This window comes from Python bivittatus, unplaced genomic scaffold (genome assembly GCF_059951505.1).
Source record: "Python bivittatus isolate LINGU-HERP-01145 unplaced genomic scaffold, Pbiv_v1 ctg000700_np1212, whole genome shotgun sequence".
NCBI classification, from domain to species: Eukaryota; Metazoa; Chordata; class Lepidosauria; order Squamata; family Pythonidae; genus Python; species Python bivittatus.
The window spans coordinates 54516695-54529829 of NW_028277098.1; the positions used below are offsets into that span (position 1 = coordinate 54516695).

The 13135-nt window shown below is 38.3% G+C and overlaps 1 protein-coding gene across 4 annotated transcripts in view; it reads right to left on the bottom strand.

Annotated features, from left to right (window-relative positions):
* ELAPOR1 (endosome-lysosome associated apoptosis and autophagy regulator 1) overlaps window positions 1-13135 on the bottom strand; it is a 61651-nt gene that overhangs the window by 15691 nt on the left and 32825 nt on the right. For all 4 annotated transcript variants that reach the window (XR_015798325.1, XM_088153164.1, XM_088153166.1 and 1 more), the window contains exons 4-14: window positions 11376-11523; window positions 10164-10244; window positions 9891-9996; window positions 9240-9389; window positions 7165-7253; window positions 5942-6119; window positions 4880-5008; window positions 3263-3353; window positions 2376-2481; window positions 2150-2287; window positions 1685-1942 (exon numbers count right to left, since the gene is read on the bottom strand). Coding sequence is in view for 3 of the 4 variants with exons in the window: in XM_088153164.1 (XP_088009290.1) it covers window positions 1685-1942; window positions 2150-2287; window positions 2376-2481; window positions 3263-3353; window positions 4880-5008; window positions 5942-6119; window positions 7165-7253; window positions 9240-9389; window positions 9891-9996; window positions 10164-10244; window positions 11376-11523 (1474 nt within the window). In the remaining variant the exon portion in view is untranslated. The remainder of the gene's footprint in view (window positions 1-1684; window positions 1943-2149; window positions 2288-2375; window positions 2482-3262; window positions 3354-4879; window positions 5009-5941; window positions 6120-7164; window positions 7254-9239; window positions 9390-9890; window positions 9997-10163; window positions 10245-11375; window positions 11524-13135) is intronic.

Genomic DNA, 13135 nt, shown 5'->3' on the forward strand with positions numbered 1-13135 from the left:
TAAAGAGAGAAAGAGCACACATCCCAATAGGGGAACTTAGGAACTGTTGACTTTGCCAGCAACAGTAGGACACTCAAGTGTTGCTGAAATGTCTAATGCCAGCTCCAGCCACATTGGTCTTGAATCCCTTAGGGTTCTGCTCACATAAGCCTTGCTTGCCAAAACAACATGGATGATTATACAAAACAGAACACCAGAGAGGAAGAACTTAGCAACTCTTGTGCTATGTCAGTTTTTGCAGGAAATAACCACTATTTCTAAAAGAATATAATTTTATTTGTTTTTAAGAAAATCTAGGATGATTCAATAAAGGAAAAATCCATACAAATTATTTAATGATTTGGAGAGGATGAAATATTCAGTTAAATCTAATTTTGTTCCAAAATACTTCTCATGCAGTTCTTACAGATAGCATTTTACTCTTTTCTCTGAAAGTGCAAATGCAGACATGAAGACTAACTCTGTTCATGGATTGACCAACCAATTTAGCACATGTGATTATTGCTACTCATAGAGCTACAATCATTGCCTGTCTAGGCCCACAAAAATCATATGAGGGCTTTCTAAAAAGATCACAATGATTTAATAACAGGATCGACATTTCAGATTCAGAATATTCTGTATGTTTATTGCTGACTGACAGATTGGGAGAAAGGAAAGACTACATCCTCAAAGAATATTCTCCCATTGCTCTTTGTGTATGCATAGTATACAACTGAAAAAGTAGCTCCAAAAGAAACCAGGTAGTATGGTTCTGAGGTTCCTACTACTCTTGAGCAAATAGAATAGTTATGATTTTTCCTGAAGACAAGTTTTGTTTCTGTTTTATGCACTGAGCCCTGGGCTTGGCACTCCAGCACCCATAGGGCCTTGTCACGCACAATGCCATCTTCTGTTATCAGGAGGACACCAAAAACAAATGGCTAAAACCTTGCTTGATCTCCAAAATTTCACAAGATCTGGGAGTGAGAAAGCTAAAATCTCCCAAGAACTTGGACTTTTAAAGTTAACTTTATTTACTGAACTATGCAATCTTGCAAAATCATGTAATGGCACATGCAAAGATTGCTATCCCTGGCTTAGCTCTTTGAGATACTGATACTGGCTGACAAAAACTACACATATTTCAATGAAATGTAATGAAATAGTAGATAGCCAAGTTGGTCATCTGAGAAAGTTGTCAAAACCAGAGAACAGCAATGTCTCTGTTGTTGTGTAAGCAACCTGTTGCAAGCTCCTTCATTATAATTAAAAAGACCCATCTGTTTCCTGGTTCAATAGGTGGCAATTAGAAACAAAGTAAAGAAGTCTCAATCCTAAGATACTTTGGGACATATTGGTTGGAGATGGAATGCAATTCAGTTGCTGAAATTCTTGTAACTCATCTCTTTCTTCTCAATAAATCATGCTTAAGAGACTTTCTGAGACTTGTGTTAAGAAAAGAATCATGCTTGGTTCTGGACAGATGTCAAGAGCCTGACAACTTGCTACTTTATGGCAATGTATTTGAACCTAATTTTTTATTAGGATGTATTGCTCTGATATTATTTTCATTATTTTAAGTGATGGTCCTTTGTCAATTCCAGTATTTTCAGCCCTCATGTTGAACTTTTGTTTGGGTAATGATATAGCTCCAGTTATCACTGTACAGAAATTATGAGCAGTAAAGAGGAGAATATAGTACCTTGTTACTTTTTGTGCCCGGGCCACAAGGGATGCAAGCCTGATTGCCATAAGGTTGGTGAGCTTTCAGGTAAGTGTTTGATGGACATGGATAACAACCACCAGAACTTTTGTCAATGTAGTGCCCATGAGGGCAGGAAGTACAGGATGAGCCAGAGGTTTCCAGAGCACACTGCCGGCAGTAGGAAGCTACACCATCTATGACATTGGTTACATTGATAGAGTACAATTTGGCAACATCATTTGTGTATTTTCTTCCCTGGAAGAAAACAAAGAGAGTGTCATAGATGCCTTGAAGTGGCAAAAGTATTCAATTACAGAGAAGGCAGGACAATTACAGGAATTGGTGGGCATAGTCCTAGTTTTAATGACCCCTATTTCTAAGAATAATCCTGATTCTTGATGAGGATCATTCCCTAAAAGGATATTTGAAGAAGTGGTAGAAAACAGATTTCCCAGTCTTTACCGCATCATTGTATGCTGTCCTCTGGAAGGCCCATGTGAAACTCATGGTAGCGTTCTTCTCAATGATGTACGTATAGGATTGTTTTCCTTTAGAGCCAACCCAGGTTTCTACAGGGGTGTTGGTTCTAGAATTCACACCCTATCAAAGATGAAATGGCATAAACCCATGAATAAACAATAAGTACGCCCAAATAACTCTTGATTCTAGATGTTGGATAGGAACTTACCACCATAAAATAAAGCTCACAATTCACACTGCAAATGGTTTCAAAGACAAAAGTGATTTCTGCTATCTTCTTATTTTCAGAGTCTTCCATCACTGATTGTGGGGGACTGCAAGAGGATAAGCAGAACTCATAAACTGCAGAAATGGCTGTAGATGAAACATCTCAATTACTGCTGCTTACTTTAGCAACTAGGCAACCAGGCTGTCTATGTTCCTATTTCAAATACATTCAGAAGAAGGTATTCCAATGGAATCACACTCCAATCAAATAGACGCGTTGAAAGTATGATTCAGTGTATATCAGTACACTTTATGCAAATTTATTTGGTTGTGGCAAAATCAGACATCTGCCCAGTTTTACAGAACACATTTTAAAAGTCTGTTAAGAACCAGCTCAATCTTTCCTCCATCCTCTCTTTCTGCCATTTGTTATTAAGAACGGCAGATTAAGCATTGTGGAAGTAATGCAAGCAGAACACTAACTGGGAGAAGTTAAGTTAAAGTCTCCTTCAAGTTTGGTTTGACCAAATTTGATGATTTCAGGGACTCATCTATGCAACTTTCTTGATAAAAGTACAGAAGTGGTTTGCCACTGCATTCTTTTGGGCCTTTTCTTTCGACTTCTCAGTGAAACATATAGCCTTTATATTTCTTAGTAATTTCCCATCCAAGTTCTAACCAGATTCAACCCTGCTTAGCTTCCAAGCCCAGACACGGTCAGCCAGAAGCTACTACTTGCTGAAGCTTACCTGGAAAAAAGCACACTACTTAGATCTAATGCTCTATCTGTTTTACTTACTGCACTTCCCACTTACCTATTGCACCTGCTCACACTGCTTTACCTACTGCATTTCCAATACATAGTTTAATTTGGACTAGTGACCTCACCTGAAGCCAGGAATCACCAATGTCAAAATCATGAAATCATTGTCAGAAGCTCCTGCTGCTGTGTATATGTAGTCACCAGCCACTTCCCACCCTGAAAATAAAAACCAAGAGTTAATGATATACATTCAAAGAAAGGTTATTGTTTCCATTACATAATATCACATGTAATGTGAAATTCTGTGCATTCTCTTCACAGAAACACAGGGAATCTATTGCTTTGACATTTTCAAACTAGTTTCTCTAGAAGCATTTGGATCACTACTTGAGGAGTTCCCCAGGGATCAGGGCTCTTACTGATTAGGGAATTCTGGTGGTTGGAGTCTCAACAGATCTGGAAGGAAGGGCTCAGATCATAGAAAGCTATGATAACATATAGAAATATGGTAGATTCAGTTGAGGACTGCATATTAAAGGGGCTTCCGGGGAGGAATGGTGAGCCGAAGACGTCTCCATGAAAGAAGAGCTGACGACCGCAGCGAAGAACAAAGAGCTGTTGAGTAGATTGGCTCTTTGGAGCCTCTCTGGACAAGGAGAGGATGGGAGATTGCCCACATGTGTTCCAGATGGCTGCTCCAGATGGATGGAGGAGACTGCAGGACAGTGGTCTCCAGTGGGTTTGAGTGTTGGGAGAGGATGGGAATAGCCATCTTGCTTGCAACTGCGGTCAGCACCTTTTAAAGGACACTAAGTTTGCAAATCTCACTTTCTAATCACTTTTGGAAATTCCTCATTAACTACTTTTAAGCTATTAAGGACCTTCAGAATGACAAGTTTGAAAATTCTGGGTGAGTCTGCCTTCAATCCTGAATGAAATAAAATTTTAATCATACACTTAAGAATGTAAAGAATCTGAATTAAACAGCAAAAAGCTAAATAAGATTTTGATCTTAGAAAGTTATAAATGGACTAAAGGTCCAGATCAGATTGGAATATTGTAACTTTTACAATAAGATTTTGGAACTAATTATAAAGAACAAACAGCTTCCTGCAGGAAATAGATTCTATTTTGGTTTTCACAAGACGTAACAAAGATTATATACATATAAAAGGACTGCATATTAAAAAGTAAATGGGGTTAAGAAAAAAACCTACAGGGGTGTTTCGGTGCGCCATGGCTATGGGGCTGCTTTCTGCTTTTTTTTTTCCTGCAGTACAAAGCCCAGCCCCAGCCTGGTCCAGCAGCCAGGCTGGGCACGTCTCATCAGCAGATGAGCAAGAAAATGACAAAGCAAGAGCATGAGCAAGAAAATGACAAAGGTCAGCTGGGGTGGTGGAGTGCCAGGCAGCGAGGCCCAAAAGGGTGTAGATGTGGGAGAGATAGGCAGGTTGGGGGAGCTGAAGCACCCCTGCAGTTAAGTGTGGACGGGCTGCCAAGCACCCGAATTTTGATCACGTGACCGCGGGGGCACTACAATGGCCATAACTTTGGGTATGGATCATAAGTACCTTTGTTCAGCACTGCCATAACTTTGAACAGTCACTGAACAAATGGTCGTAAGTCAAGGACTACCTGTACATAAGCTGTCTGGTTGTGCAGCCTAATAAAGACATGCAGCACAACTAGGGCCCTTCACATTATCCAAGCACATTAGGTAAAAATACACACTGGCAGGATACCTGCCATTCCCTTATATTCAAAACTGATTCCACTGAGGACTGTAGTCTCCATGTTAGCTGGCAGGGTGTTCCACCATTTGTATTCAAAGCCTAGAGTGGGCTCGGTCCCAACTGGGCAGTTGGTACAACCTGAGAACCAAATGAAAAAAAAAAACACAGTCAGGAAGAGTCACTAAACAGCTACAGATAGTTTTCAGTTGTTGCTGTGGTTAATGGCATTTTCTGAAACAGTGGTGAATACTCTATAGTACAGCTACAATAACAGCAGCCTTTAAAGAAGTGCTTTTAAGAACATCCACTAAGCCAGTATTTCTCAAACTTGGCAACTTTAAGACATGTGGACTTCAACTCCCAGAATTCCCCAGCCAGCATTAAATTCTGGGAGTTGAAGTCCACATGTCCTAAAGTTGCCAAGTTTGAGAAACACTGCACTAAGCCCTTTACATCAGGCTTCGTTTTCCTTTCGTAATGTCTTAAAATGTTTTGTGAAAGCAGCAATTTTTCAGACATATAACTTGTAGAGCAGTCCCAATGACCTTTTAGTGGTTTGCCTTTTTGTTTTAATGGAGCAAATTGTTGTACTGGGAGTAACTCTTCATGTTCCAAATTAGTCAGGTCAAGAATAAATCAGTAACACCTTCTGTAAATCATCACTGAAATTCTTGACAGAAAGACAGCTTTGTTCATCTGGCTCTTTCTTCTTTTCCTGCTTTGTGGTTCATCAGGGGAAAAAACTGTACTACACTGGAAGGCACACAGCTAGAGCACCAGTCTGGAGAAAGCTAAGTAAACCAATGAGTCACCTCTCCACCATTATTATTTACAGCCCCATAGCCCTGTTGCCTTTAGAAAGAGCAGTGAATAAGAAAAAGAAAAGCAGAGCTCCCACAACAAAAGATTGGATTTTCTTTTATGTCACTACTGAATCCAGAGAGCACCCAGTTCATGGCTTCTTAGAGGCAGCTCCTAGTGATCAGAGCACAGGGCCAGTTTAGACCTCTTTGACAACCTCATTTATGTGAGTTTTACCTAACTCAGAAGGAAAAAACAGAATAGCATTACCAGACCCATTTGAATATGTTCCATATGGGCAGGGTTCACAGGAACTGGCATTTGTCTTGAAAAAACCAGGGTTGCAAGGGGGGCACATCATCTTTATACCCGATGGAGGTAATTTCACTGCATTGGGGAGGTCCTCATTGCAGATCTTTGGCTCAGCCCATTTATACATTAGCTGAGTCTGTGAAGATAAAGGTATTAATCAATTAATTAATTCATAAAACATTTTAGAGCATCTTTATATGCAAAAGGATTTATAACTGTTACATCTGATAGAGTAGTATAAACAACTTCATGCTATCCAGATATTTTGGTCCACAATTCCAGGACTCCCTTGTTACTGGACATATTAACTGTGGCTAGTGGGAGTTGAACTCAAAAAATATCTGAAAGGCAAAGGGTTGCCTACTGTATCATATTTCTACGCTAGATGTATACAACCTATGGTACTCTGTAAGTTGCTGAACTATAACTTCCAGCATTGCTAAGAAGCATGGTCAATGAGAACAGGTTCCACAGGTATTTTATGGTATACCTTATCTACACAAACATACAAAAGAAACCAAATTCATATTATTTGCACTAAGAAGAGAGGGCCACAACTTTTTTTCAGGCTGAACTTAGCTTTAAATGGGACCTGCTCCCCAAAACACAGGAGCAAAGCCAAAAAAAGGGGTAGAGCCATTATAAAATGGCATTTGGTTTCATTTGATTTAATAAATTAAATTGAAAAATTATATTTAATTATCATGATTACTTTTCACACATGTAATAATCCTTTCTTCCTGCCACGTATATTTAATAATTTCCCTCTTCTTTCAGATGACAGAATTCAACTGAGCTACAAAGAGAGGAGGGAGTTCGTGGGCTACATCCAAGAATTTTGGGTGGCCCATGCAGCCCTTTGAGGTCCCAGATGCAATACTCCTGGGACAGATAATTCTGACAAGGTGAACAAATATTCTGACTCTCCTTAAATAAACAATGGCTATGTGGGATGTGTGAACCAACCCTTATCTAGTTTAGGTCTAGATAATCATTCTGATTATTAAGTATCCACAAGGAGGTTCTTTCTATTCCCCACAGTTGTTTATATGCATATGATGTTTTGCAGCAGAAACATTTTGAAAAATGCTAACCATCAAGGCTGTGCTTCAAAAGCCCCCCAAAAGAGCATTCTGCTGTTGACATTCCCACTAATGGATGGAATTCTAGAGGTTGCATACCTCCCCATTTGTATCACAGGCAGTGTGGGTATAAAAATAATCCTTATCTGTACAGGCTGGCCGAGACTTGCAGAAGGAAGAACCTGGTTCTTTATTGCAAAAAGAAACAGCAGTTAAATCTACACAGATATGAGAGAACCTTTTAGGAAGATCTTCAGCAGTAAACTATAAAAGTATATTATCCCTCATTAACATTTTACCTCTGAGCATCGTATCTTAATCACATCTACCAATACCAAATTATTTAGTATATTTGATTGGATGGAGTGAAAACCTACATGGACATGCATGACATGAAAAAGTGCTCTGGGGGCTCTAGTTCCAACATCTGCTCTCCTAAGAACTATGGGAAGGAGTCTTTTTCACACAATCTACCTTGACAATCTTTCTAAAGAAAAATGATTCTGATACAGATGGAGATTAAGTTTTATGTAACTAACGTTCATCGTCAGTAAAAAAAAAAAAAAAAAAGGACAAAGTGATAATAGCCAGTTAGAAGTGCTTAAGATCTTTGCAATGAAGAGAGAGCTCTTCTTATTAAATTAGATGCTCTCCTTCCTAAATCTGAAAATATCTACCTTGGAATTGGAAGTTCATCTCTCTCCCTCTCATTAACTTGGAAAATGCTTCAAACATAACATTAATGATCATTATCTCAAGTCAGTGGTGAATTAATGTGGCATCATCATCATCATGAACAATGCATTTGAGAATAAGGCAGCTTTTCTTAGTCTTCACATTTTCTTTGAGTACCCCTATGATACCCAGTCAGGACGGCTACTGCTCAGGAATAATGGAAATGATGAGGTTGAAGGCTATAAATCCTTGAACTCAGCTTTCAAAATGTTTGTTTCATAGGTTAAATTGCTCCATACAGGTACAGGTTAGCTCACACAGCCAAACTGGAACTGAATCTGCTATGTTTTTCCAATAATTCTCCATATCTAAAAAAGATCCAGGCTGCTTCCATATAGAGGTCTCCTAATGCTACCATACCACATTTCAGAACCTGTGATGGAAAACACAGGATAATTTGATATGGAATTATAATCCCATTAAATTATGGTAATGGTGTGGAGTGAACGTACAATATGTGCCTTTTTATAAAGCACTCCCAACTTTAGAGGGTTCACCATCTGTTTTTCTTCTCCTCCTGTCTCCTTTCTCAAACTTTCAAAGTTGCCAAAGAAAAGGAAAAGTACAAATAAATGGGCTTGTAAAAATGTGGACTCTCCTTAAATTTTTAGTTCTCTGTCATGATGGTTTCAAGAAATGCTGCACCAATTCATTGGTAAAGGAGACTCTGATTTGAACAGAGTTTTCACTGCCTTTTAATCAATGTGGTGGGAGGAATTCAAACAATATATTCTAGTATTTGTTTTAGCAAGAACACAGTGTAAACTATTTCTACTTTCACTTTTTTCTTTTTCTTCTGAACTTTGCGGCTTTGAAAAATGCCAGAGGAAGCAGAAGGGAACTGGTAAATCAGGTATGGTGAGTCACGCCCTGCAGCCTCTTTGCTCCCTTTTTGGAGTCCCCAAAGACCACATTATCAAAATTCAGCAGCAAGATTCTCCACAAGATTTCAAACACAACAGGAAGTAATTATAGGTGTGTTAAGCCTATAATTTCTGTTTTTGTTAAAACAAACTCAAGACACCCCCCTGCCCAAATTATTTAAAAGGGCCTAAAATCCTAGGCTTAGCTCTTCCAGTGACATCACCACCATGTTCTCTGTGACCCTTGACTGTTAGAAAACTTATTAGAAAAAAGTGCAGTCCCCTGCCTACCTTTGTGGCAAGGAAGAGAAGCTGAAACAAAATCTTTGCAGTATTGTAAAACTTAGGGCAAGGATATGGCAACACAAACAAAAATGGATTAGAAATATAAAAGAGGATGTCACAAAGAAGATGATACCTGATTTTGATTTTTTACAGAGCAGATGCAGATTTAGGATGACAATTTATACATTTAAACCTATCCTGGCTGGAAATATGGGATAGCTTGACTAGCAACTACACAAAATCAACCTTCTTTACATATCAGAGAAATGGCTTGGGCATTCAACTTATTACCTGAGTAATTTGCTGGCTCACACTGCTGGCAGGAAGTAGCTCCTTTGGAAGAGAAAGAATTTGCTGGGCACTGCTGGCAGAAGGAAGAACCAGATTTGGCTGTGTAGGTGCCTGCTTTACAAGGGAAGCATTCAGAAGTGTAGGCCACTCCTAGGGAACATGGGAAAAAATGGTGGTAGACATGTTTGGAGCAAGCAAAATAATCCTTTGATCACCACCAACAAGCAGTAACTTGTGCTGTAAACTAGACCAGAGATAGGCAACATCTTTTTGGCCCATGGGACTAATTTCACCCAGAAGGCCAACCAATCAATCAAGGCCTCTCTCTTAAAGTTCCATCTCCTATTTCCAAGTCCCCTCACCCATCTGTCACAATCTGTAGCAAAAGCAGGATACCTATGAGTGTGGCTCTGCCTTGACCACATCAAACTCTCTGAAGAGAGAAAATGTGGAATATAGATATGGTTCTATTGGAGAAGAACTACTTCAAAGTACTCATGTCGCTTTGAAGCATCTCCTTCTAGAACAGATGATGGTGAGTTTTGCTCTGTTGACTATGGCATAGATAGCAGAGAAACTATTTGAGCCTGTCACTAATCCTGTTCCCCACCATTTTATTAGATTCAGGGCATGTACCAACAAAACACAGACCTGTAATCCCAATGTTCTTCACCAACACAGGCTTGGGGGTTTTGGACCAAACAGAGAAAGCTGTTGTTCTCCAGTACAAGACATTGTTGCCGCGACTCAGCTCTACCTACAGATATTAAAAACCTAGTTCAAATGCCCAGCTGATATGTATATTGAAATGCTGTGCTGACTCCCAGTAGTTTCTATATTTTTTCTTCCTCAAATCACTGCTAGTTACAATTTAAGCCTAGAAGCATTGTGGCCAACTGAACTAGGAATGGTGTCTGTCCTTACACTGTGTGTCTCCCATCCTCTCTCTGTAGTTCTCATCCATCGAGACTCCTCTACAGTCGGCTGGCACTGATCATTCTGAATCTGCAACAAATGAAGATGCAAATTAGGATGCAATTTCTATTCACAGGAAAAGAGGTTTGTTGGATTCCCTATAGTAGTCACCCATTTAAGGTGACACAATTAAATTAAATTTGAAAGTATATTCTACTTTTGATGCTAGAGAGAAATTTCTTTTTAGAGGTTTGTACAACTAATGATATTCTAGAAGTTGACTAACTTTTTAGAACTGAGATACCTTTCAAAGAATCCTGAAAGTTTTGTGAGATACGTCCCTTTCACCAAGATCTTGTGCACTGAGATTTGACCTACTTTAAAACATATTTTAATGTAATATTAAATTAATATTGGATGGTTACCATTTTGGCACCTATAGCTCAGCCCCCCCAAAATGCGTATATTTAAGGCTACAAATTGAAATAGTGTATGCTTTTCTTGACTCCTGAAAAATACAGGCTGCTTAAAATGTTCAAACTGATTCTCCCTAACCTAGAATATTTTATTTAGACTGTAACATGCGAGGTGGAATTTTTTAATGTCCATTTTAATGATCCATGGGAACCTTTTCTATTACTACTACTTTCATAAAACATTCTAAAAGAATAGAGCCGCCAATATTAATTAAAAATAACAACAACACCTAAATGCATTTAATATATTTTAGACTTGCAAAGTCATCAACAGTGCATTTCAAAGAACATGCTGGCAATGAGCCTTAGTGATTCTGGACTAGAAGTAAATATTATTTGGAAAAGTCTTCTTGGCTGTAACATAATTATGGAAAGAAGACATGCCAAAATAACAATGCTGTTTTTTCAAGGAGCACACAAGGCTATCATTTTCTTTAAAAAGCTCACCAAAATATTATGATTGCCAAAATTCATCTGTGAGCAAATGCAATGCAAGCAAGAATATCTGGAAGGTATAAATAGATTACTACAAAATGGACATGAGTTTCAGTGGTGTCTGATTTAAATAGCAAATAGACAAACCTTTATTCAATCCTGGGAGGAGATATCAGATCACATGGAATGTGAATACTGGAATACAGTGATTAGTTTTTGAAAGACACCACATAATTGAAAACTTTTCTTATTTAGCATAAAATAATCAAAACCTAGATAGATTCCTTTAATTGAACTGTTAGAAACATACAAAGAATTCAAAGACGATGTTGCTGTCTGGGTAGATGTAGTCAAAGGAGACGGTGCCAGATTGCTTGAGATTAACAGCATACATCAGAGTTGCTGTGCACTCATCTGTGTTGGAGGCAATATAATCTCCCTTAGGAATCCATGTTGACCTGGAAAAGAAGAGATAGCCCAGCAGTTCTGAGAGTACTACTGCACAGCACCAGCAAACAGACATTCCCAAGTTATTACAAAGGAGTTACATTTGGACCAAGGAAGCTACAAATCCAAATGCCAGATGTTGTATCTTCACAGAAAAGGGAATAATATTTATGAATGATTAATGTAGCTAGTCTGTACCACGTTTAATTTGGTCTTGAAAGCAAGGTTACTGTACTTAAGAAAAAAAGCAGTACAGAACAGTAGTTGAGCTCTATTGACATTATATTAATTTCATAATGATTAGCATATACCCTGTATATCGCTCATTTTCACTAGGTGCTGGGCCATAATATGGAAGAAGCCACATGAAGGCCAAAGCACACAGATTCTGGCATAAGATTGCAAAAGAAAAAAAAAGCTTGTATTATGTACAATGTAATATAACAATGAAAAAGGAATGTGGGTACCTTTATTTATGTTTAACTGATTATATTAGAAAGCCTTTGTCCAATCTGAAGTATGGCAAATGCAGATGTCTGCATGCTTAGAAGGCACAAAGTTGAAGAGAACTGCTTTAAAACATTTACTGGACCAGTTTCTCACATAAATTCAGTTAGGTAAACTACTACTGAGAGCCATATTTAGTGTAGTGATGTGTAGTGTAGTGATTAAGGCACCAGGCTAGAAGCCAGGAGACTGTGAGTTCTCGTCCTGCCTTAGGCACAAAGCCAGCTGAGTGATCTTGGGCCAGTCAGATTGACTCTCAGTCCTAGGAAGCAGGCAATGGCAAGTCACTTCTGAAATCCTACCAAGAAAACTGCAGAGACTAGTCCAGGCAGCCACCAGGAATCAACACTGACTCAAAGGCACACAAAAAAAGAAGTCACTTTTACTCCCACTAATATTCCCATGTTACATATTAGGAACTAAAGTTTAGAGACAACAACATACTCATAGCTAACTACACTATAAAGATTTAACTTGGATCCAAGTCTTTTAGGTGAGAGTTCTAGGGGCTGATGCAGAAACAGGAAATATGACTCAAGAAGCTTTTGGTAAACACAGTTAAATCCAGTGTCATTTAAGAACATTGCCAAACAGTATTGGAAATAATGTGGCTGAGAAAAAGAAATTTGAAATTACTTTCAAGTACCTTCAAAGCCACATGGAAGATTGAGAAGGGGAGGCAATTATAATTACATTGGGATCCAGACTTTAAAGACGATTTTTAAAAAATGTATAGAAGATTCTGATGGATGCTGGGATTTTTACTTTAATGAATGATAATAAGTATTTATAATTCCTTATATTAAAGGACAAATATTTGTCTTTTGCCACCCCCTGACCATATTTACAACTATCTGGCCAGTGGCATTTTCAGCTTCAGAACATCTGAACTATTAGTAGTGATTACCAAATCTTATGGGACTAAAAAACTCACAATTAGTCTTTATAAATACTTGAGGTCAATAAATCAATGTATTACTTATTATCTATTTATTTATATCTAATTAATTATCTAAACATATTGACAATAGTAAAAAGGGGGTAGGAGAGTAAGAAAAAAAATTCTCTAAGCATTCATTCTTTCACCATCCACAATCAAGAATATCAAGCAATTTC